General features: G+C 46.1%; 1 protein-coding gene and 1 long non-coding RNA gene across 3 annotated transcripts in view; one reads left to right on the top strand and one right to left on the bottom strand.

The window, feature by feature from the left end:
• The first annotated feature begins 18,492 nt into the window (after nt 1–18,492).
• On the top strand, nt 18,493–21,289 carry LOC308594072. The gene is made up of 2 exons (XR_014011291.1): nt 18,493–19,072; nt 19,113–21,289. It is a non-coding gene; the product is annotated as an uncharacterized lncRNA (long non-coding RNA).
• Nucleotides 21,079–26,330, bottom strand: part of NSUN2 (NOP2/Sun RNA methyltransferase 2) — a 30,432-nt gene continuing 25,180 nt past the window's right edge. The window contains exons 16-19 of one of the 2 annotated variants that reach the window (XM_081206275.1): nt 26,085–26,165; nt 24,943–25,081; nt 23,386–23,425; nt 21,079–21,809 (exon numbers count right to left, since the gene is read on the bottom strand). In XM_081206275.1, the coding sequence (XP_081062401.1) occupies nt 21,395–21,809; nt 23,386–23,425; nt 24,943–25,081; nt 26,085–26,165 (675 nt within the window). In that variant the 3' untranslated portion in view covers nt 21,079–21,394. Of the gene's footprint in view, nt 21,810–23,385; nt 23,445–24,942; nt 25,082–26,084; nt 26,166–26,330 lie in introns of both variants that reach the window. The other variant, XM_081206276.1, reaches the window with a different exon arrangement.

The raw sequence follows: 26,330 nt of genomic DNA, 5'->3' as shown, positions 1-26,330 counted from the left end.
TTTAATTGCCTCAAGATTTAAGTCATTCTGTTTGCAGGACTACTGTGTAACGCTAGAAATCTTACAGATATATTACATTATGAATACTTTCACAGTGTTTTTGGTAAAGAACCTAGGAAGTTATTGATCGTGAAAGGCGTTGAAAAGAAAAATTGCAACACGCTCCCAAGCATATTGACTCAGAAGTAAGTCCTGCTATGTTCAGTGTGACTTGCTGCTTAGTAAGGATGCTGAGGACAGAGGGCTATTAAGAAGTTTTCCGTCATAGAGAAGACCAGGCTTTAAAGACATCTGCACGAGAAAGCGAAATGTTCATGTATAAGGCGTTTGGTAGCAACAATAACAACAAACCAGACACAAGCCACCTTTGAAGAGTATTATTTTCCTTGCACATCTAATGGTTTTCCCATTAGGGAAACTTGCATAACGAAGGTGCTTCATTTTGTCCAAGTTCCAGAAGAGCTAGTGATTGTGTATTGGAAGCATTTTACTGGCCTGAACAAAATTTTACCTTCTTTGCTGATTCCCAGAAATGGAGGGCGCAAAGGCAGACGACAAACCAGAAAATGTTTTTTTCCTGTTTGTGTGCATGTGTGAGCTGTCCTAGTGCATATGATTGCACAAAAGCATCATAAGGGTGTCTGCAATTTCCATTTACTTGGGTGCACTGTGAAAGCTGAGTGAAGTGACTACAAACACAATTTGAACGTGAGTTTGGACACACTGCTTCTAGGCCTTTGTTTGAACGACTTCTTTCAGGGGTCGGAAGGGAGACTTTGCACGTACTTGGCAATCTTTCTTGACAAAACTGCATGCCCTCATATAACGGAAATAAAAACATAATGTAAAACAGGTGCTCCCCTTTTCTATCCCCGATTCGGAGATCTTCCTTTCACACAGAAACACAGAGAAATATGTAAAGGACACATATCACAGAAAAGCTCAGGCTCATGGCATCAATCTGAGAGAGGGTGGCCCTTATGCCCTAGTCAACCGTTTTGCCAGACCTCTGACTCTGACCCAAATTCTTTGGGTTTGGCGTTGGCCAAAGACCCCGACTCCAAGCCTCTGGTCTTGCTAATCGTTCTCTGGACCACGTGCCAAAGCTGACATGGGCCCGTCCCAACCAGAAATGGAAATACAAGATTAAAATACAATTAAAATATTGAAACATTAAACTATTAAAATGCAGCCTCATCACAGGAGGAGAAAGGAAAAAGAAAGAGGGGGAGGGAATCAAATTGGCTCCAAGCCAAAGGCCAGGCGGAACAACTCTGTCTTACAGGCCCTGCGGAAAGAAATCAGATCCTGCAGGGCCCTGGTCTCATGAGGCAGAGCGTTCCACCAAGCCGGAGCCAGAGCTGAAAAGGCCCTGGCTCTGGTTGAAGCTAATCTAACTTCCTTAGGACCCGGGACCACTAGGGTGTTGCTATTTATGGACCTTGAGGCTCTCCATGGGGCATACCGGGAGAGGCGGTCCCATAGGTACGAGGGTCCTAGGCCGTGAAGGGCTTTAAAGGTCAAAAGCAGCACCATAAATCTGACCCTGTACTCCACCGGGAGCCAGTGCAGCTGGAAAAGCACTGGGTGAATATGCTCCCACGGCAGAGACCCCGTGAGGAGCCTCGCTGCAGCATTCTGCACCCGCTGGAGTTTCTGGGACAGCTTCAAGGGCAGCCCCGCGTAGAGCGAATTACAGTAGTCAAGCCTGGAGGTGACCGTCACATGGATCACTGTGGCCAGGTTGGGGCGGGGAAGGTAAGGGGAAGGTAAGGTAAGATGAAGAGACACTGCATTCCTCCACCAAATCATTTCTCAACTTGCCCCCACTGTTGTGCCATTTCATTACCTCACCTCCATCCATTTGGTCTGGAAAGAGAGGAGGAAGAGGAGTATTATGATGGCAGCAAGGGATGTTTGCAAGCAGAACCATGTGTCTCCAGTGGCAAGCTCACCAGCAGCTTGCCATCATTATTGGCAATGCAAACCATAGTGGCAGCAGCTGCAACAGGGTGCTGTCTGCATTTGGGTGGGCTGGCAGCAGACGTTGGCACCGTAATTGTGCACAGCTTGAGTCTGTCCAGCAGAGAGATCAAGATGTGCATGTGTGTGTATGCATGGGTGGGAATGCGTGATGTGTATATGCGCAGGTGGAGAAGTATGCATAGATGCATGGATAAATTAGTGTGTGCATGCGTGCACATGCTCAGTGTATATCTGATGCATGAGACCAAACACACAAGTGTCACAATGGAAAATAGATCCTGCACTTTTGTTTTAGTTGTATTTCACCCCATTTCATTGAATAGAGTATTCTTGAAAATACTAGCATAATGAGAGAGACCCATGACTTCTAAATGTAAACTCTGCGCTTTATACACCAGAGATAGAAAATGAAAGGAACTGAAAAACTTGAAAAAAGCTTTCCAGCTTTTTAACATGTTAATATATTCCTCAGCTGTACATGCATGTTTTCAAATATTTCACACTATTTCACAACGCAGAAGGTTGAGGAGTCTAAAGTGACGGTGGAGTAAGAGGCTGTCTTGTACAAAGGTTTTGCTATGCTGTTGCAAGAGTAATCACTTGGCAAATTTCTAGTTTTGACCAAATACCTAAAGATGTTCTGTTTTCTGAAACTCTAGAAAGTATTTTTTAAATATTGGATGTGAGCCAGGCTGCAGGGAGGCCTGTTCTCAAAGCTGTGTGCTACACCAGCCTACCTATTGTCTGCAAAGAAAGGCGTCACATATACTGTGATACATGCAAAGGCCTCCACACAATGGGGAACTTGGTTTTTGTGGGTTTCCTGATTGCACATAAGCATTCATGCATGCAGCTGTACATGTGAAGGCTCTTTTTTGCACATGTCCATGTCAACATGGAAACAGTAGGGTGTGCTACAGCGGGGGGGGGGGCTATTGGGGACAGTCCTACTCCCACATCATGCATTGAGTCAATGCATGAGTTTGAATGCATGGAGCTGGTGTTATCACGCTGTCCCAGCCGTTATTTTCTGGTGCATCGGTGCAAACTGCTACAGCCCTTGCCAGACTTCATGATTTAGCTTCCAGAAAATAAACCCATCACCAAGTGAGTGAGCGGATGCACCTTGTCTCTAGTCCACACATACGTGTGCAAATGTTTGCGCACAAACACAGTGGTACCATTCAGCACCCAAAATGCCGTTTTGAATACTAGCAAGGCTAATTTTGAACCAGCCTTGTCACTTTCATTGATCATATAGTCCCGAGACAAAAATTCCAAACGGAACTTTTCCAGCAAACTTCTGGGGGAGCGGGAGAAAAAACAAAATGAGGATGGGGAGAAAAGCACGATGATTTGGGGGGTGGCTGGCGGGGCTTACTTTTCAGATTGGTAGAGCGTTCCCCCTCAGAAGAATCAGTGGAGCCCTTCTGTGCTTGTGTTATTCTTTCATGCAGCCTCAAGAGATCAGCTTATAGCAAGTTTGAGAAGCTTCAAGGATTATAAGACAGAGGACTTCACCCAGTCCACCATCAATCTGATGCCAACCCCAGTTTTGGGGGGAAGAAGAGCTGGCCTTCAATACTGTCTCTGGCCACAGACTTGACCATCCTAGCAGACCGTCCTCTTTCCATGCTGCTTGATAGCAACCTGCATTGGCAGAGTTATTTCTGCAGGTTTCCTCTTACAAAAACAGCTTCCTTCTACCCTTCTCTGTATCGGTACAGTTGTAGAACAGTATGCAGTGGCGTAGCGTGGGGGTGCAGGGGGGGCCGGCCGCACCGGGCGCAACATCTGGGGGTTAGGGGTGCAAATCCACGGGTTAGGGGGAGCAAATCCACGGGTTAGGGGGCGCAAATTACTTGCCTTGCCCCGGGTGCTGACAACCCACGCTACGCCACTGACAGTATGGCAACCCTATCAATAGGCGCCACCTGGCTTACTAGCAGTGCATTTGAAAAGGATCTAGGGGGTTTGGTGGACCACAAGCTTAACATGAGTCAACAGTGTGGTGCAGCAGCAAAAAAAGCTTATGCTATTCTAGGCTGCATCAACAGAAATATAGTGTCCTGGTCAAGGGAAGGAATAGTACCACTCTCTTCTGCCTTAGTCAGACCACACTTGGAATACTCTGTCCAGTTCTGGGCACCACATTTTAAGGAGGGTGTTGACAAGCTGGAACGTGTGCAGAGGAGGGCAACCAATATGATCAAGGGTCTGGAAACTAAGCCTTATGAGGAGCGCCTGAAGGGGCTGGGAATGTTTAGCCTGCAAAAGAGGAGACTGAGAGGAGATGTGATAGCCATCTTCAAATGTCTTAAGGGCCGTCGCATGGAGGAGGGAGCATGCTTGTTTTCTCCTGCTCTGGAGGGGAGGACTCAAACAATGGTTTCAAGGTGCAAGAAAGGAGATTCCAACTAAACATTCAAAAAAAACTTTCTGACAGCAAGAGCTGTTCAGCAGCGGCACAAACTCCCACGAGAGGTGGCGAACTCTCCTTCCTTGGAGGTTTTTAAGCAGAGGTTGGGCGGTCATCTGTCATGGATGCTTTAGCTGAGATTCCTGCATTGCAAGGTTAGACTAGATGTCCCTTGAGGTCCCTTCCAACTTTAAGATTCTATGATTCTATGTATTCTTCTGTTTTCACACATGTGTGGGAGCCTGTGCACTAGACCTGTAAGAAGTGTGTCTATGCAGCTAAGGATGGTTACACTTGAGAATTAACAAAATGAGAGATTGCTGCCAAATAAAGCTCTTCCCACCTACAGAATCATCGTTACATAGATTTGGGTTGATGATGCCTTCTGTCCTGGTATGGTTCTGCTCTAACTTTTCCACAAATATCCTCATCATATGATGTTTCCCCAAACTCCGAGAGGCCATCATCTCAACTGACTGGGCTCCAGTTCACATGACATATTTATCGCACGACCTTTTAGATGGATTCTGAAATGTTGAATGGGCTTCAGGTAGGATGTCAACCAAATAAAAAGTCCAGTTGATTAACCAATGTTTAAAATATAAACACAGTTACCTGTTTTGTCAACACAAATCCTCAAACTAGATGCCTTTATGAAATATCTAAGGATATTGCTGTTTTATAAGCAAAAGCTCCACTCAGAAGGTAAGGCCATCTTCCATGCTTCCTCTTTAGTTAACTGCTATAGTGATTCTTCTGAACCTAAAGAACATCAAAATGTGTGCCTTCAATTCACCACCACCCCTGATTACAATTTATCCTCACCGATGAAAATTGGTCCCCTACCAGCTAATCAATTACTTCCTAATTGATTAACCTACCACTGAAATCTTGCAGCCATAGTTTAGCAAGTAATTGGACTGCTTTTCCCAGTAGCAATTAGAAGCTGAAATAGCAGTATGCTGAGAAAGTGCGATGTCGCGCTCAATGGGGTGTGTATACACATGCAAAAGGAGTTTGGGTGTATGAGGGTCTGGCTTCCTGAGGTGAAGGACAATTTTGTTGTTTAGTCGTTTAGTCGTGTCCGACTCTTCATGACCCCATGGACCAGAGCATGCCGGGCACTCCTGTCTTCCACTGCCTCCCGTAGCTTGGTCAGACTCATGCTGGTAGCTTCGAGAACACTGTCCCACCATCTCGTCCTCTGTCGTCCCCTTCTCCTTGTGCCCTCCATCTTTCCCAACATCTGGGTCTTTTCCAGGGAGTCTTCTCTTCTCATGAGGTGTCCAAAGTATTGGAGCCTCAGCTTCAGGATCTGTCCTTCCAGTGAGGACTCAGAGCTGATTTCCTTCAGAATGGAGAGGTTTGATCTTCTTGCAGTCCATGGGACTCTCAAGAGTCTCCTCCAGCACCATAATTCAAAAGCATCAATTCTTCAGCGATCAGCCCTCTTTATGGTCCAGCTCTCATTTCCATACATCACTACTGGGAAAACTATAGCTTTAACTATACAGACCTTTGTTGGCAGGTGATGTCTCTGCTTTTTAAGATGCTGTCTAGGTTTGTTATTGCATTTCTCCCAAGAAGCAGGTGTCTTTTAATTTCGTGACTGCTGTCACCATCTGCAGTGATCATGGAACCCAAGAAAGTAAAATCTCTCACTGCCTCCCATTTATTCCCCTTCTGTTTGCCAGGAGGTGATGGGACCAGTGGCCATGATCTTAATTTTTTTGATGTTGAGCTACAGACCATATTTTGCGCTCTCCTCTTTCACCCTCATTAAAAGGTTCTTTAATTCCTCCTCACTTTCTGCCATCAAGGTTGTGTCATCTGCATATCTGAGGTTGTTGATATTTCTTCCGGCAATCTTAATTCCGGCTAGGGATTCATCCAGTCCAGCCTTTCGCATGATGAATTCTGCATATAGGTTAAATAAGCAGGGAGAAAATATACAGCCTTGTCATACTCCTTTCCCGATTTTGAACCAATCAGTTATTTCATATCCAGTTCTAACTGTAGCTTCTTGTCCCACATAGAGATTTCTCAGGAGACAGATGAGGTGATCAGGCACTCCCATTTCTTTAAGAACTTGCCATCGTTTGCTGTGGTCAACACAATCAAATGCTTTTGCGTTGTCAATGAAGCAGAAGTAGATGTTTTTCTGGAACTCTCTAGATTTCTCCATAATCGCATGTTTGCAATTTGGTCTCTGGTTCCTCTGCCTCTTTGAAATCCAGCTTGCACTTCTGGGAGTTCTCGGTCCACATACTGCTTAAGCCTGCCTTGTAGAATTTTAAGCATAACCTTGCTAGCGTGTGAAATGAGCGCAGTTGTGCAGTAGTTGGAGCATTCTTTGGCACTGCCCTTCTTTGGGATTGGGATGTTGACTGATCTTCTCCAATTCTCTGGCCACTGCTGAGTTTTCCAAACTTGCTGGCATATTGAGTGTCTCCCCCCAAAAACACACACCCATTCCATGTATATATGTCAACTGGTCTGTGCCCTCTGGGGTCTCCTGGGCTCTGCACCACCCAGTCACATGAAGAGCAGGCCTTCCCCATCCCCTCCCATTATAGCATTTGATTCCCACTTCAGCCATCTGGTAAGGTTAATTTGATTCCCCTGCTTGTTCCCAATGTCCATCTTCACTCATTCCTTCTTTCCTACTTGCGGGGACAGGGCACCATTTTGTGGTTTCTGTCAGGTGCCCCAATGCCTTGGAGTAGCTCTAGCAGAGAGGACAACGGCTAGGGGGCTACACCACCCCATTTAACATGCATATGAAAACCATTTATGTATGTAACCTCGTAGCAGAGTTCAGTAATTGCCCTTGGGTATATTCAAGAATAAATCACTTGTAATTTAAAACCTCACAATAGCCCAGATTGAGGTACTCTGGGAGAATAATCTTATGTGGTCTAGAACTGGGGAGGGGGTGGGACTCTGCCTCTTCCGCCTTCCCCAAAATAAACCCCCTGAGCATCTTAGTGACTTTGCCCTCTGTCTGATGAAAAGTTACCACCTTTTCCTTGCCCAGAAACATGGAATGATAGGGGAAAGGTTACCCGTTTTGCAAGCTTTGCCACTTTGTTCTGTTGAATGCATAAACTGGGAGTAGCAGCAGCAGCAAGTTATAAGCAGAAAATCCCGAATCTTTTATTCCTGCTGGCATCTGCCTTCTGCCTTTATTTATTATGATAGCTCTGCTTAACGGCATTACAATAATACCATCTGAGGACTCCTAGGGCGAAGCCCCTACGGAAATGACAAGCGGCAGTAAATTGTAATGCCACGAGAAACAAAAGGGGAAACTTCCCAATGTGAACATTTCAAATGTTCAAAAGCTTCACCCTTAGGACTCCAGAGTTTCCTGCTAGTCCTTTTGGCATTCGTTTGGCAGTTCCTGCAAAAGCCTTGTTTTAAAAAATGAAGCCAGGCATGAGGTATGCTTTGATTTTATTATGCTGAAAAACGGTCTATAGTTTGGCAAAAATGAAGCCTTTGAAATGTATCGTAAGCACTCCCTATTTAAAAAATAATAATCAATGAAATGTAATGTTTCCAATTCTAATTAAGTGTCTGCGTGATTTAGAAGCCTTTCCCCCTTCAGATTTCATTTGCATTAAAAAGATTTGTGGAGTTGTTTAGTAATGAGCCCCTTCTCCCACAGTTTCTGGAATACAATAAAAACTTAATTGAGCACCACTCATCTCTTAACAGAACAGGATTAAATACATCTCTCTAGAAATGAAAGTGGAGAATACCAAAATACATAAATCACAGGTAGTGTAACAGGAGAAATGAAAGGTATGTTTCTGGGCTTGACCTTAAATTCCAGCACTTTGACCTTCTTGCGTGGAACATGTAAAATCTCGGGGTGAAGACCAAGAATTGAGGGGCCAGGCAACTTCGAAGCTTTTTGCTCTGCCTACCGCAGGAAAGGGGAACCATTTTCATACCCAAGACATTTTGGCAGACCCCAAAATGGTGCCCCCCCCACCGCCACCAGGGAAGGTGTGAGGGAAGATCTACATCAGGAACAAGGGAGAAAGAAATATTGGCACTGAGACTGCTGCCCCTTGTGGATTCTGCTGCCTGAGACAGCTGCCTCACCTTGCCTCATGGGTGGGCCGGCCTTGAGCCCAAGGGCTCATTCCTTTCTAAGCAGCCTTCAGGCACTACATGCCAGAACAGCACAGGGCCAGAAACAAAAGTCGGCACAGCAACAAAGGCAAATTTGAACTTTCCGTAGTAGTGATATACACTTGCAGAGCCCTTTTCCTATCTTCCAACCAGGTAAGCAAGAAGCATTCTCATGGACACTGGCCAACCGAGCAAAAGGAGAGTACAATGTTCCTTATTCCAGTGGTGGATTTGGGGGTCTCACATTTCAGTGGCGCCATGTGCAATGCCAAAATTCGGCACCCCGCCTCTCACCTTCCATAGTTGTGGTGCCCCCGAGGCTCTGCGCCCAGTGCGACCGAATCAGTCATGCTCCTCTGAAATTCCCTCTGCTCATTCGTTGCCTCTCTGCTGCAAGCAAGTCCTCCCATCGTCTCTTCAGCCTGAGCCAACTGATTCAGCTATCTTGAGCTAATCTTCAGCCACCAAGCCATTCCACCTACTTCCACCCCCATCGTCTCCACCCCCATCGTTTAGCCCGGACACTGAGATCCAGCGCCGAGGGCCTTCTGGCAGTTCCCTCATTGCGAGAAGTGAGGCTACAGGGAACCAGACAGAGGGCCTTCTCGGTAGTGGCACCCGCCCTGTGGAACGCCCTCCCATCAGATGTCAAAGAGATAAATAATTACCTGACATTCAGAAGACATCTTAAGGCAGCCCTGTTCAGGGAAGTTTTTAATATGTAACGCTGTACTGTTTTTAACACTGATTGGGAGCCGCCCAGAGTGGCTGGGGAAACTCAGCCAGATGGGCGGGGTATAAATAAATAAATAATAATAATAATAATAATAATAATAATAATAATAATAATAATTACTTCCAAGCTCTTCTTTCTGCCCTCCTTTCCTCTGCTGTCTTCTTCTCCATCTTCTGGCTGACTCCACAAACACCAACAATTGCAACTGTCCTACAAATGCGGCTCTCCGTTTAACAGACCCCCCCTCAACTGACCAGCTCCTGGCCATATATAAACTATTCCTGGCCTCTTTAGTCCTGCCCCCGTCATGCTGCCTAGCTGAAATGGCTGTACCTGCACCCACCAAATGAAATGTGCAGACAATTTATCCTCATTTTGCAGGTGGGAAATTTTCACTCACAGCTGTCAGCTAAGGCCCCATGCGAAAGTTAAACTAATTTTCTCCCAACCAGAAAGAAAACTTCCCACACCAAATACTCTATACTCTTGATGTTACCATCGAAACGTCACAACCACCTTATGGAATACCCATTGGAACTTAATTCAAATTAACAGGATCTCTTCACAAACGAAGATTCAGATGAAAAGAATCAGCTTTTTGGGTCAGGTAAGGATAAGAGACAGCTGGTAAAGCCTAGCCTCTGGGCATACAAAGAGTTTCCAGCATGCTATATTGCATAATAATTCATATCATTAGAACTAACCTGTCCCCGTAGTCGCTTGTTATAAACACGAATGCCATATGCTGCTGGAGCTGCTGTCACATGAAGTTGGCAAGAACGGAGTTATTGTTCTAAGAGGCCACGGTGAGAATTAAACATGATGAATGTCCCACCACACGGTTTCTCCAGCTGTTGCTTCAAGGCCCACAGCAACAGTAGGATGTATCTTAAGCTACACCAGTGACGCCACCACAATTTAACATTTGTATATATGTGCAAACTTTGTTGTTGCTGTGCCTTTGGGGGGGGGAAGGACATGGAAGGAAAGGATGGGGAGAGATGGAATGCAACTCTGAGGGAACCAATCTGAGAGGGTAATATTCTCCCAATATTATTTCAAGGGGTGTATGGCGCGTTAGGGGAAGGGGAGTATCTCTGGTGGAGGCCACATTTAACTTCTTCTTGGATAGTTTATCCCCCTTTGGACCCCCACCCTGCACTCAGCTCTCACCTGGGGCTCCTTGAAGCTGTCAGCATGTGACAGTGGTCCCACCCCAGGAATGGCTTTGACTGGCCAAATAAACCAGGTGAGGGCAGCCAATGGGTCTCCAAACCTCAGTAAGTTAGGGACTTCCTCTGCATGTGAAGACAGGCTCCAGCAGATCAGACCAATAGTGGGCCCAGTGGTCAAGAAGGCAGTTTCTGCACATGCTGTAGAGAGGTAAGGTAAAGGTAAAGGGACCCCTGGCCATTAAGTCCAGTCGTGACCGACTCTGGGGTTGCGGCGCTCATCTCGCTTTACTGGCCGAGGGAGCCGGCGTACAGCTTCCGGGTCATGTGGCCAGCATGACTAAGCCGCTTCTGGCAAACCAGAGCAGCGCACAGAAACGCTGTTTACCTTCCCGCCGGAGTGGTACCTATTTATCTACTTGCACTTTGAGGTGCTTTTGAACTGCTCGGTTGGCAGGAGCAGGGACTGAGCAACGGGAGCTCACCCCGTCGCGGGGATTTGAACCGCCGACCTTCTGATCAGCAAGCCCAAGGCTCAGTGGTTTAACCCACAGCGCCACCCGCGTCCCTGCTGTAGAGAGGAGTGAGGGGCAAATGGGGCTCATCAGCCTGGGAAGAGAGCCCATTTAGGAGCAGGAAAACTGACTCTAAACCTCCAGGAACTGCTGCAGCCAAGCTGGTGGCAAACATCTTGCTCTGCTTTCCTTTAGACCACATCAGCCCAGGACCTCCACACACGCTGCCCAGGCTTGCATCTTGGGAAGGTCACTGCTAACAAAGCAGTTTGTGTTTCGAAATAGACAGATGCCAGTGCATTCTCATCAAGGGTAAAGGCCCATTCTTGAATATATATTAAAGATATGCTGGGGGGGGACACAACATGAATATTTTAAGAGCATTTTATGTGATTCATTTTTAAATACAGTGGTACCTCGGGTTAAGTACTTAATTCGTTCTGGAGGTCCGTTCTTAACCTGAAACTGTTCTTAACCTGAGGTACCACTTTAGCTAATGGGGCCTCCTGCTGCCGCCAGAGCATGATTTCTGTTCTCATCCTGAAGCAAAGTTCTTAACCTGAAGCACTATTTCTGGGTTAGCGGAGTCTGTAACCTGAAGCGTATGTAACCTGAAGCGTATGTAACCTGAGGTACCACTGTACTTAAATACAGTTATTTATAAATAACTGTAACAATGATATGAACACAGGCCAAAGAGTTAAACTTTTGTTTAATTGTTGAAGCAAAGGCATTTGTGTCATTGGTAGGCACGCCTTGGCATGGTGTGTCTGTTTCTGCCAAAGGCGAAACGTCACCTTGAGTAGCTCTGGATGCCAGCCACGTAAAATTGTGCTTTTCCTCCAATCTTAAAAAGAAGAAGCCCCAAACCTGGTCAGACTTTCTACTCTCTAAGAAGAGAAAGACAAGTTGAGGTTGGGGCACAGGACATAAAGACTGGAGGGACAACCATGTTGTGCGGCGCCATATGCCAAGGAAGTGAATGGCAACTTCATCCGAAGTGCCTTGCGTAGAAGCATCCCTGGCACAATCTCATGTGCAACCCAGGTAAGCGATGCCCCTCCCCACCCCCAGTTGCACCCATGAGAGAGGAGGAAGGGAAAAAAGCAGAAGAGAAGGAAAACAGAGAAAGAAGACGGATATAGAGGAAAGTTTAAAATTTAAAGGCAGGTCCCGAGTCTGGGAAGACTAAAGGCTACTATCTCTCAACCCTCCAATTTCTATTTGTATTGTAAATTCCGCATAACACCATTTCAGTATGTATACTACTTTATTAATTTAAGTATTAGTGATCTGCCGAAGGAACAGATTTGAGAAGGACGTTCAGTCTGGCCAATCTGTCATTTGCTCATTAATATGTATTTTTATTTACTTCAGTGCCTGGCATTTCCCCTATACTACAGTGGTGCCTCGCAAGACGAAATTAATTCGTTCCGCAAGTCTCTTCGTCTTGTGAGTTTTTCGTCTTGCGATGCACGGTTTCCCATAGGAATGCATTGAAAATCAATTAATGCGTTCCTAGGGAAACCGCCTTCAGACCAGGTCCGGGGACAGTCTGTCCCCGGACCTCTTCTGAAGGCTGGGGGGGGGGACAAGGCCTTTTCTTCCCACCCCCAGCATTTTAAAAAACCCAGGGACAGCGGAGGACTTCTCCGCTGTCCGGGCGATCTTAAAATGCTGGCGGGCGGCATTTTAAAATCGGCCCGGGACAGTGGAGGACTTCTCCTGGACCTCTTCTGAAGGCGGGCGGGGGGCGAAAGTCTTTGCTCCCCCCCCCCCGCCTGCCTTCAAAAGCCCTCCGGGACAGGCAGGCAGGGGGGAGCAAAGACTTTCGCCCCCCGCCCGCCTTCAGAAGGTGTTCCCTCCCCGCCGCCCGGCTTCGGAACGATGCTCCAAAGCCGGGCGGCGGGGGCAGGTGTTCCCGCCCCGCCGCCCGGCTTCGGAGCACCGTTCCGAAGCCCGGCGGCGGCGGGAGGAGGCATTCCCGCCCCACCGCCCGGCTTCGGAGGAGGTCCGAGGACAGTGGGGAAGACACGCTGCGCTTCCCCGCTGTCCCGGATATTTCCCTATGGGCTGTCGTCTTGCGAAGCAAGCCCATAGGGAAATTTGTCTTGCGAAGCGCCTCCAAAACGGAAAACCCTTTCGTCTAGCGGGTTTTCCGTCTTGCGAGGCGTTCGTCTTGCGAGGTACCACTGTATCATGTTTAGATGTTTAATTTCAGCCTAGTCTTGTGGAGCATTTTTAAAATCCCTGCTTGAAATAAAACATGTCACTCACAAAGGCTGCGAAAGTCCCACAAGAAAAGTTAGAACGAGATGATTATTGGCTGAGAGGCTCAGAGAAGCTCTTAAGTGAATTCTTCCTGGGCATTCTTCTTAGAAATGGATTCAGGGCTTATATGATCATTGACTGTTTTGCTTGAAGCTGCTCAAGAAAACAAAATAAATCATTTACAAGCCTCCAGATAATGAGTAAGAAGAGAGGCAGTTTTCTTTGGTACACCTGGTGATGGGACTCCTAGGATGTGCTGAGCTGGTACCAACCTGCACAAGCGGAAAGCGATTTGCAGGATTTGTGGGTGAAGTGGCAAGAATCCAAAACAGGGCAGATCTTTTTCAGGCCTCTAGTCTACTTTGTACATCCAGTGAGATCAGGCTGCCCAGAGAAAGATAAATATTTTCTCTTTTCCAGACCCCTTGCTGCCCCACTGGAGACATGAGGGGGCAGGGAAGGCCTGACCCACCCGGAGAAGGGCACGAAAAAACCCAGAACCTCAGTGCCCATTTGCACACTCAATTACACTACTGGATCCTCAAAGAAACTAGAAGAAAGGTAGTGCAAAGAAGACCCCATTTATTTTAGACCAATAGTTCTCAAAGGGTGTGACGGGGAGAGTGGCAAGTGTGGGAGGAAGATTCAAGCACAATCAAATGACATTTAAACACTTCAGAGTAGTATGGTATCATTATTTTTTGCAGAATATGAATAAATATCTTTTCACAACGAGAGCAAGAGCATCAAGTGATACAGAGGACAATATTAGTTATGTCTTCCAGTGTACAGTATTCCTTAGCAATAAAAAATTTGGTGTGGCCCAAGCAAATTTTTATTCTGTGTGACCCAGAGAAAAAAGTTTGAGAACCACCGTTTTAGATGGACACTGACATTACCGGTAAATTCTGGACATGGGCAGTGTATTCAAGGTCGCTGGGTATTTGGGAAGCACAACTCATCTTCTTGAGACTTGGGGCTTTCACCCCCCCCCCCTTTTTCAATAATGTAAGTTTCTAGTCCCTTTGCAAGAATCATGCCTTGTGAAATCTGAGAAGCTGAAGTAGCTTAATAAAGCTATGTGGTGCTGTGGGTTAAACCACAGAGCCTAGGGCTTGCCGATCAGAAGGTCAGCGGTTCGAATCCCCGCGACAGGGTGAGCTCCCGTTGCTCGGTCCCAGCTCCTGCCAACCTAGCAGTTCGAAAGCACGTCAAAGTGCAAGTAGATAAATAGGTACCACTCCGGCGGGAAGGTAAACGGCGTTTCCGTGCGCTGCTCTGGTTCGCCAGAAGCGGCTTAGTCATGCTGGCCACATGACCCTGTACGCTGTACGCTGGCTCCCTCGGCCTGTAAAGTGAGATGAGCGCCGCAACCCCAGAACCGGTCATGACTGGACCTAATGGTCAGCGGTCCCTTTACCTTTACTTACACATTAGCAGCTTGAAACACATCATGGTTGTTTATTCCTGCTGCATTACAAGTTGCATTTTTATGCTGCAATATACACCAGAAGGGGAGGAGGTTTTCTTCACCCGATGCACATTACTTGGCTTGTTTCTCTGCAGCTCCAAACCTCAAAACTCTATTTACTGAAGCTGTCATCTGCACATGTGCAGAGGCTGTTGCAACCTCAGCTTTAATGGCAGCCAAATCAGATGGAAGCTGGTTTGAAGGAAAATGCATCACACAGCAGTATTTCTTGAGGAACTAAAGGATATGGAGTATGGTCAATGCCACAGGTACTCAGGTTTGAGCACCAACCATGGCAGAGCACTGGAGCCAGAGTAAAAGGTAATGTGTACACAGTCTAACACTTCCTGTAAATCTCATTTCCTCCCCACTGACACAGCCTTCTGCTACCTGGTGCCCTCCAGAAGCCCCAGAATGGGGAGGGCTAGACCAGCAGAAGCAGACTAAAACATGAGCAAAATAAGCAAAAATATGCACAGTTGCTTTAATTTGAATAATTGATAATTGATATAAATGTCAGAATTCAGTGTTTCTTGGAGCAGAATATGGGTTACTGTTGGTACAGAATTTCGATTTTGCTTTTTTTAGCGCTGATTTGTTCTCTACCAGCCTGCTGAAGAAGACACAGCAGAGCCCCAAGATATTTGCCTACGGTGGTACAAGAAATCTGCAAGGACATCCAAGAGCAGAACAGATGTCTCCTGTCTCCCAATGATGTTTGATGTTTCCTACCTGCAAAGATCAGCGTCTCGCACCTGTTAGAAAGCCCTTTTTTATTCTCTATTCTTTGCCTTCAGGCTACAGAGACGGAAGATTTTGGGACCTGCCAGTCACCATAGCAGGCTTAAGAGCAGCTTTCTCTCTCTCTCTTTTTGTGGTTTAGGTGCTTTTGCAACTGTCAGAAAGCTGCTTTCATCCCTTCAGCAAAGTTTGGGCAGCCTGCTTTGCATCACAGCCCTTCCTGCTAAGCTCCACTGCTTCCCTGGAAGCACAAAGGCAGCCTAATTAAGCAGAGTTATTCTGCAGGCTCACCCAAGGTCAAAAGGAGAGCAATTGGTTGCACTCTGCCCTCACTGATGCTAGGCAAGAAACAGGAGCTCTTTCGAGCAAGCTTCAATAGCACAGTCATGCATAGGGATTTCTTTTGAATTGTAGTAACTTTGACATCGTTATCAACATTAGAATTTAGCAAGGCTGCTTTTGTCAGCCCTGGCCAGCAGTTAAGTGTTCTCAGAGGGCCAGGAAAGGGTCTGGAAGGCTGGTGGCAGGCTAGAAATACACACCCAATTTCCCTGAAAGTGAACTTTCCAGGAAGACCAACTGCTCCACTCTTGATATCCACACACTTCTGCATTGGCAAGGCCCAGGCTCTTCAGAGAGCCAAATTTGGCCCTGGGCTCTCCAGAATTGCCCATCTCCATCATATAGCTTCCCACCCTCTGTCAGGAATTGGCAGGATGCTGATGTGGGTGCACTAGGGGAAGAGGGGCTGGAGTCTAACTTGGGAGAGGGGGTCAGTGGTTTGTGGGGACCTGCCCCGGCCAGGAGGCAAGAGTCGGAGGCAAGGCAGGCTCCTGCACCAGGAGAGGACTGAAGAGGGATGAGGGGAGGCAGTTTCTACTCCAGTTGCGTGTGCACAGCCTGTCAGGGGGAGTGGCCCCTTGTTGCTGCAATTGCTCCCATACAGTGCTGACCTGGGAATAGCTGCCTGGCTGCTCGATTGGTGTGCATGGGTATTTGGAGCCAGGAAACAACCAAAGTGCTATCTTTGACAATAAGGAGTTAAACTATTTGTGGTGTGCATTCTTTTGGCTAGAGAATGCCCCTGACATCCTCCTCCACACACACACCCTTCCTCAAGTCAGTTTGTATTTCAATGAACAAAATCAGTTTAGGAATTTCCACATTTGATTCTTTCACCTCGGTAACTAATGGGGCTCCAACGGAGACTGCTGTTGTTAAAATGGGGTGATGGATCAGAGAAAAATACTGATGAATGCCAGTTGAAAACTCAGGCTTCTTCCACAGATGGGGACTGAGGAAGCTCTGAGGCACAATGGCAAAGGACATGTGCTACATACGGAAGATCCTAGATGCAATTTCAGGTAGGGCTGGAAAGCCAGTAGCAATCTGTGCGTGCAGTATGGAGCTAGTTGGCAAACAAAGAGGTAACAAACTCCTTGTCCGCGCCAGTGAGGAGTGCAGAACCACCATCACCTGTCCACACCCGACACCCTCACAATTCTCTTCCTGGAAGGCTTTTTCCTTAGCTGGGATCTGATGCCACACTTGCAACTTTGCAAAAAGCACTTGGGGAGAGGGGCTGCAGAATTCAGCACCAACGGTGAGGAGGGGCGTCTGCTGTTATTCAAAGTGGACCCCCCCCCACCAAAAAAAACCTGTGGTATTAACACCAGGGCCCCATAGGGGAGGGGGAAATAAAGCTAGCTTTCTGTTTCAGCCCAATATGGTGTTCAGGCTTTCTGCACAGGGTGTCAAAGTGAAGCCTTACTAACTTGAACATTTACCAGATATTTGAGGTCCGCCCCACCCCCGTTCCATAGGAATCCTCCCCTTTTATTCTGCAGCAGAGTGTAGAAGGAACTGAGTTCTGAATTGCCTTTCACTGATGTTTGTTTTTAGAAAGGTTTTCATTGTTTTCCTCTTGTTTTCACCGAGGTCTTGAGGACCACCAGAAAGAAACCACCAGTTGCCCTGGCCACTTTACAGAAGAAGGCATCAATTCCAAGCTTCGTTCCACAAGTCCTTTGGAGCCATTTGCTCTGAAAGTGCTTTCTGCAGCAAGGCCTGCTCACTTATTCTGCCACTCAGCGATCTGGATTATCTAAATCAGTACCTTTCAGTCTTTTCATCCCAACCTACAGCATGAGACTGACTTAATACTGTAAACTGCCCGGTGATCTTTGGATGAAGGGTGGCATATAAATTTAATAAATAATAATACTTTTTAAACTCTCTCACCCCAGCTTTCGCTTCCTTTGTTTTCTCCAGCCTCTCATCTCTTACCTTTCCCGCCCCGACCTGGCCACAGTGATCCATGCGACGGTCACCTCCAGGCTTGACTACTGTAATTCGCTCTACGCGGGGCTACCCTTGAAGCTGTCCCAGAAACTCCAGCGGGTGCAGAATGCTGCAGCAAGGCTCCTCACAGGGTCTCTGCCATGGGAGCAGATTCACCCAGTGCTTTTCAAGCTGCACTGGCTCCCGGTGGAGTACAGGGTCAGATTTAAGGTGCTGCTTTTGACCTTTAAAGCCCTTCACGGCCTAGGACCCTCGTACCTACGGGACCGCCTCTCCTGGTATGCCTCACGGAGAGCCTCAAGGTCCATAAATAACAACACCCTAGTGGTCCCAGGCCCTAAGGAAGTTAGATTTGCCTCAACCAGAGCCAGGGCCTTTTCAACTCTGGCTCCGGCCTGGTGGAACACTCTGCCTCATGAGACCAGGGCCCTGCAGGATCTGATCTCTTTCCGCAGGGCCTGTAAGAGTTGTTCCGCCTGGCCTTTGGCTTGGAGCCAATTTGATTCCCTCCCTCTCTTTCTTTTTTCTTTTCCTTCTCCTCCTGCGATGAGGCTACATTTTAATATTTTAATGTTCCATTATTTTAATGTTGTATTTTATTTTTGTTTTAAAGTTGTAATCATTCAACTTGTTTTTATTATTGCTTGTAAGCCACTCTGAGCCCGGCCTTGGCTGGGGAGGGCGGGGTATAAATAAATAAAAAAATAATTATTATTATTATAACATGGACCCTCCAAACTTCCTTTTATCCAAAGCTAGCATACAGCTATGGCACAGTTGTAGCCCCAAGCCAGTTTTCTCTGCTTCTGACCCACAAATGTTTTAATTTTATCATCATTTATAAATAGATGTTCTGTTAGTAAGAAGAGAAAATCCAAGGCTACACTGTGACCTTTCATCAAGCAGAAATTGCTTTGCTAAATAAAGCCGAGGAGTGTGGGTCTTGCCACGTTGCCTGTCTGGATGGGAGACACAACAGAATACATATTAGAGTGCTCTATTCAGCAGTAATTTCGGATTAAAGTTTGAGGTCTGTCGTGCAAAGTTAACAAGACACGGATATGTGAATCCTCTGTTTTTGCATGGTTAGCTTCCAACTAAGATAAATTTTATCTCATCAGCCAACTCACACTGGACTTGGGTTTTCTCAAAAGGGCAGGAAAGAGGCTGAATTGAGGGCAGGGTATTTTTAGCACCATTCACTCATCACGGCCAGAGATTTCGTCTGTCAGCAGCTTTCCCCTTCTGCAGAGGTGGGAGAACTACCTGCAGAGGCTGATGGATCGCATTGATTTTCAGATGGCACTAGGGGGCTTTGTGGCTGACGCTCTTGTCGACGTCCAGGTTGCTCTGCCAGAGGACCTGGCAACTGACATGGTCATTCCAGAGCAGTATTCAGGTGGCTCCTGTATGCTGAGAATACAGCTTGAATGCAGGAAGAGGAAAGCTTGAATACAAGCAAACATTAGTACATGCTGGTAGTCTACTCAGTGGTAGTGAAGGCTGCAAAGAAGACTTTCTTAACTAAATGCCAGGCAGCTGAATATTTCCAGGTGGTTCAGAGTCTTTTATCTCCTGGCCCAAACGAGTCTGCGGAACCCCCAGCCGCCTGCTGTGACTCATTTGCACGGCATTTTGAGGATAAAATCTCTTGCATCTGCCAGGCCCGGGATTCCACTGTTGCAGCCAATCCATCTCACAAGGCATCCAGACTACTGTCTGGTTCAGGGTTATTGGACGAGTCTCGGTTGGCAGGTTCAAAGATGTGGACGATGTACTTGGATTGGTGTGTGAGCAACCACTTGCATACTTGACCCTTGCTCTCCATGACAGGTAAGATGTAGCATGGACAAATGGTTGAACCGGGGTGTGTGTAATTAATGGCGGTAAGACAACTTCTCTAGAAATATTCCCCAGGCCCAGAAAGTCTTAATAACTGTAGACTGGTCAAGCATCTCCTTTCCAGGAGGTGTTCCAGAGCAGGTGGTCACTGAACAAATCCAGGCACTATTGGCCAAGACTGATTTTCTGGATCTACTTAAATTGGGCGCTGCCCTGCTATTATTTGCTACCATCTCCTCCTTTTTCTGGGTGCCTTCAACTTCAGCATTGGTTTTTCAAGCACTCGTAACATGTCTCTTCCCACTGAAATGCAGCTCACATCAGCACCAATTTTTAAAAGCTTAAAAAAAGGAGTGAGGAACTATGCTGCAAAAAGTGGGACCCCAAGTAGGGATCTGGTACGAAATCACGTCTTGAGTCTGGAAAGGTTGACGACTACTTTCTTACAGGGTGGCTTTGCCATAAGAGACATACTTTGAAGCCTTCTCTTCTGCACACACGTACTCCCTTCTGTGGCTGGGGTTTCTTCTGCATATAGTGATGGTGCTTTAAAAAGTGTTTGATGACACCCGTGGAATTGGTGAAGTTGTGAGCCATCATTTTAAAATGGCATCTTTTACACTGCCCTTCAAATTCGCCTGAAAACTCAACCTCTGGTTTTTGGGTTCTTCCCCAAATTCTTGGCTCTAAGGCTAAAATATTCAGCCAAAGTACGTCCATAAAAAATTGTGTAGATGGATAAATACACAGCACAGTTTTCTAGACCCAAACAACAAAGGAATTGAGTGGCAAGACCAAAACACATTAGGTATTGTGTCTGCGGTGTCCTTGCTCTTGTGATACAACCTTCCTGCCAAGGACTGGCATCCTAAGTGTTCTGCCATTATTCCTGGATTACCCTGTGCTGCCCCCTGCTGCTCCGCCTTAGTTATTAAAATGTTATCAGCACATTCCTAGTAGAGCTATGCTTGCTGTATTGCATTTACTCAGCTGATACTGGAAACCAACCATTCATTTCTGCAATGCAGAATGAGCTGCAAGGATACCAGACTTTTGCCTCTACCAGTGTTTTTAAACTTGTTACATTCAGCGATAAAGCAGATGTATCTAAAGCAGAGAAGTCAAAGTGCAAATCTATCTGATTCAGCAAGTATGAAGTGAGATTCCTATTAAATTAATCCTCACTGCTTGCTGCTTCATGTTAGAAATAGTAACCAGAATTAGAGAAGTACAATATCCCCTAAGCCCAACTGAGGTAATGACACTAAGAGTTATGCAAGTACCTCCTTCACATTGGAGATATAGCCCAGTGGAAAACACCACAAATATAAGGAATTATATGGTGTCAACATCTGGTCTTTGATTTCAATTTTCATGTGAGCACATTTCAAGTACGCAGGGACAATAAGGAAGTTATAAGGTGTGTATAAAAGCTGACAGTTGAGTTCAACTGCAAGTAACAAAGAAAATTCATAACCCAATTTTACAAGTTATAGCCACTTAGCAGTAAATTTAATATTGATGTTGACAGATGTCATTTTAGCGGTGCAGTCCACTGCCAGCAACAGACCCACCAAAATTATAAGCATCATGGAATTTACATGGTACAAGAAGTAAATATGAAAACCATTTATATTTTAAAAATAAAACGTAAGGAAACTCTTGTAAAATGATTCCCATACAACACCCCCCCATAAAACCTGAAATACCCTCTTATTAAAAATGTGTTTGCAGATGCTTAGCCGGAGCATAAATATCTAGAACAATGCACATGGATAGTCAATGAAAGTTATCCCATTAGACATTTTTATCACTAAGGTCAACATTATCTTTGCTTTCTATATTTTTGGTGCTCTCATTTTTGACGCTGGAAGAAAGGCTTTCTACTAGCTTAGCTTCTATGGGTTCCATTGCAGGTTGCCCATTCAGTTCTTCTTTAATTTGTTCAGGTAACTGACTGTGTTCCTTAGCTTTGCATCCCAAGTCCATTTCTTCCAGAACCTGCCCTGCGGTGTCTATGGCTGTTTTACCTTCTGCATCTTTTTCTTCTGTTTTACGTTCTACATCTTCTTCTTTTCTCTTTGCTTTGAACACCTCAACCCCCATCATTCTCAGGTAATGCAACCTCTCATTCTTGGCCACGAAGGCACGAAGGGAAGTCTTGCCCAGCCAGCCACAAAGCACAATGGAACACTGAAGACTATCTGGCTTGCTGCAAAAACAAGAGATCACCAGCATTAAAAATATACATATATTGAAAATTAATTCAACGACACAAACTGTTTCTGTAGGCTACTACTTTCTCGGTTAATAGTAAATTCCGCTGCCACGTCAATGAGATGTATTAGTAGTTTTAAACAATACTGCTGGCTGGTTTTTAAAGTACTTTAATCAGAGCGGTGGCACCGCTCAGTGGTATACCACGTTTTGCCATGGAGATGGTCACAGGTCAAAATCTCAGCACTTCCAGTTAAAAAGGATTTGTGGCAACAACAATGGGAAAACTCTCTCCCTGGGATCTTGGAGAACATCTGCCAGTCAGAGCAAGGTATATAGAGCTAGATGGTCCAGTGGCCTGACCCGGTACAATGTGTGTTATTTTAAACGTAGTCCCCCCCCCCCCGCTTGCATACTCCTTTAATTAATTGCCTTCAAGGCTAAAAGGGGAGGATGAAAATAAATAAATGGAAGGAAACAGCTAAGGAAGTTGAAAGCTGAAGGAAAAGACTGGCAAGAGGTAAAGTCAGACGTGAGGGAAGCGGGTGGCGCTGTGGGTTAAACCACAGAGCCTAGGACTTGCCGATCAGAAGGTCGGCAGTTCGAATCCCCGCGATGAGGTGAGCTCCCGTTGCTCAGACCCAGCTCCTGCCAACCTAGCAGTTCGAAAGCACGTTAAAGTGCAAGTAGATAAATAGGTACCACTCAGGAAGGTAAGCGGGAAGGTAAACGGCATTTCCGTGCGCTGCTCTGGTTCACCAGAAGCGGCTTAGTCATGCTAGCCACATGACCTGGAAGCTGTACGCCGGCTCCCTGAGCCAATAAAGCGAGATGAGCGCCGCAACCCCAGAGTCGGCCAAGACTGGACCTAATGGTCAGGGGTCCCTTTACCTTTACCTAAAGTCAGACGTGAAAGTAAGAAGAGCGATGACAGAGCTCCTGCCCTGGGTAAAGGCAGGGAATGAACTGGGAAAGAGCCTCCAGGAAGAGGCTGCATTGTAAAGGTTTGGTCAAATACTCCTTGCCTTCCTAAGTGGTGGGAGCATCAACCTGCATTACTAGACGCCTCATTGGGAAATCACATGGTCTAAAGTTCTTTAGAGAAACAGGAAAGCGGAGAAGGCAGATGACCAGTTCCTCCCTACTGTCCGTTAAAGCAGAGCTTTCCAAACTCTTCATTTCACAACACAGTAATTCAGTTTTATTAGCAAACTGGAGATTACACTAACCCCTTTCCAGCCCCGGGATGGGGAGCGTTCGCAAGACCACCTACGCACTGCAGCCGACACACCAACGTGTTGCGACACATGTGGAAAGCTCTGCTTTAAAGGTACAATAGCTCTGAGATGTGGCCTTCACAGGTTTTATTAGAGTTAAGACAGGGGCATAAAGGCTTCAGTTTCCCCAAAGCCCGGTTAGCTGCTGCCATACGGAAGCAGCTGCTGTTTGTTGCCTGCTTTCGTTTCCACCAATTTCAGTGGAAGGGAAGTTAACCTGAAATCAGTCAAACTTAGAAGTGTGTCTGTATGTGCACATGTGCGCACACACAATGAAACAGTGCAGTTACTTACGTTGGATCTGGCTCATACTGCAGGACTATGCTCCCCATAGCTGCAAAAAAGAGCATATGCTTTATTAGACAACATCAGGACCTGCTCCAATCTCACCCCATGCCACCATCTATTTAATGGGAACAGAGTGACAGCCAAAGACAACATCTGGATTCAACCAGTTGGGTTCAAGTTAAGATGTGACTATGGTGTCCCACTGTTTTCAATGGGAACTAAGTGCAACTAACTTAGCGAAGCTGATTGCGCTGGCCACTCGGTCAGTGCCTGAGGGCTACCACCTTGTTGAAGCTAAGCAGGCCTGGATCTAGTTAGGGGCTGGATGGGTGACCAATCACATGCTTGGGAATCACTGCCATGGGTTCCATAATGGAAAAAGGCCATAAACATAAGAAAGTACAAATAAAGTAAACAGAATGGGCTTGATCCAGACCAAGCATAAGTCCTACTACACACCTGAAGCTTGTATACTCTTGATATTCAGTCTGTGTTGATTGATAAGTAATTGCTTATTAGAAAGCTCTGTTCTTCAAAGTTAAAATTAGGGAGTAACTATTACTACTACTACTATTACTATTACTACTACTCTCAGGGGACGTGGGTGGCGCTGTGGGTTAAACCACAGAGCCTAGGACTTGCTGATCAGAAGGTCGGCGGTTCGAATCCCCACGACGGGGTGAGCACCCATTGCTCCGTCCCTGCTCCTGCCAAGCTAGCAGTTTGAAAGCACGTCAAAGTGCAAGTAGATAAATAGGTACCGCTCCGGCGGGAAGGTAAACAGCGTTTCTGTGCGCTGCTCTGGTTCGCCAGAAGTGGCTTAGTCATGCTGGCCACATGACCCAGAAGCTGTACGCCGGCTCCCTCGGCCAGTAAAGAGAGATGAGCGCTGCAACCCCAGAGTCATCCGCGACTGGACCTTATTTCTGCTATTAGGGAGTAACTATTACTACTATTACTATGGAACTCAGGGTACGCTGGACAGCAGTCAGAGCTTAATACAGTGGTGCCTTGCAAGACGAAATTAATTCGTTCCGCAAGTTTTTTCTTCTTGCGAGTTTTTCATCTTGCGAAGCACTGTTTCCCATAGGAATGCATTGAAAATCAATCAATGCGTTCCTATGGAGACCGTCCGGGGACAGAGGGGACCTGTTTTAAAGCAAGGGAAGGGGCAGCAGGGAGAATCGCTTCTCCCCGTTGCCGCCCCTTGGTTCAAAAGGGGTCCGGGGACAGAGGGGAAGGCGCGCGCGCGCCTTCCCCTCTGTCCCTGGAGATTGCGGGGCTGGCAACGGGGAGAAGCGATCTTCTCCCCGCCGCCCCTTGCTTCAAAAGAGGTCTGGGGTGCGGGGGCAAGCTTCGTTTTGCGAAGCAAGCCCATAGGGAAATTCGTCTTGCGAAGCAACTAGAAAACGAAAAAACCTTTCGTCTTGCGAGTTTTTCGTCTCGTGAGGCGTTCGTCTTGCGGGGCACCACTGTAGTATATTTCCTTCTGTACATGATGCTTTTTACCACTGTGAGAAAAGAATGAACCAGGATTGGAAAGCCTCAGAAGTGAATACTTACCCATTCCTTTGACTTGATTGCGCACCTCATTACTAAGTTTACTTAAGAATGGGTTTTCTTCTGTCAGCAGCACTTTAACATCTTCTATGCTGGCATTTACAATCCTTGCATTAATGAAGGGATAGAGTGTATATATCCCCTGGATGTAAAATAGAAATCCTATTTTTAAAATGCAGTCCTTGCTTTCTTACAACAGGCTTGGTCATTTTACTGGTCCAACACAACAACAACACAACAACCCACCAGCACCAATAAACACCCCCTTTAAATGCATGTTTTTAGTACCATTATATCTAAATATTTTTGGACCATTATATCTAAATTAAAAAATAGTCAATTCATTCTTCCTCCCTCCACCCCCAAATCAGTTCATTGTTGTGAAAGAAAACTTGCACTGAACTGATAATCTCTTCCAGGTCAATTCAATGTTAAAACAAATGAAAGCAGAATATAGCCAAAATTTTCAGCCCCTGCACTTTGAGTATAACAGTATCAGGGAGGTAATGCACATTTGTCAGGTTCCAATTTTATGGGATAGGGAAAAATACAGGGGAAAGCCTATACTATACATGTGGAGACCTACAATGGAACTACAGAAATGTTCATAAGCCTGTCAGGAAAAAAACCTTTACGACAGAAAACCCGTCCTCAAAAGGGACAAAAATACACAGTGCACCCAACAACAGATTAATAAATTTAAGCACAAGAGAGTTGGATCCAGAGTCTTCTCCCAAGTGAAGGCAAACAAGAAAAACCAAAACCATTTTTGGAAGCAACCGTGCTTTTGCCTTTAAGTACTAGAAGCAGCTTACATCCCACCTGTGGACAACTTACACTCAGGGGGAAATATATGCACTTATCCCGTTGGTATTTTAAGCTTTACTTTAGATTGTCACAAGCTGTAGCCCTTGCATTTCACAGCCACTTAGCTGAACTGATCACAATTTTTTTCTCTATACATACACAGGTGTGTGTGAGAGAGAGGCCTGCCAATTAATTGTCATGAACCTTATGCAATGAAGTTGGCTGCAAAAGCAAACACCGAAATGAACCTGTCTTTACCCACAAAAAGACTCTTTTGTTTCAAGGCATAGCATAAATAAAATACTTTCACAGCACAGCCGTAGTGCGTTCATTGTTACCTCTTGCGCTAATCTGAAGGCACAGCCAAACTGTTCCCCATCGCTATTGCGGGACCACACTTTTATCCCTGTATTAATAACCTAAAAACAGGGTTGAAAAGAAAGCGAGAAACAGTATTAACATATTTAAGCATTCCAACATGGAATAGTGTATCGGAAGTGGCTTGGCAGGCATCAGGATCGGTAAAAGGGCATAGCCTATTTTTCTTGACAGTAAAGGCACTAAGTGGAAATATAGGCATCTTA

Source organism: Podarcis bocagei (genome assembly GCF_964188305.1).
Source record: "Podarcis bocagei genome assembly, chromosome: 8".
NCBI lineage: Eukaryota > Metazoa > Chordata > Lepidosauria > Squamata > Lacertidae > Podarcis > Podarcis bocagei.
Note: the sequence above shows the minus strand (reverse complement) of the source record. Positions and strands in the feature narration are given on the sequence as shown.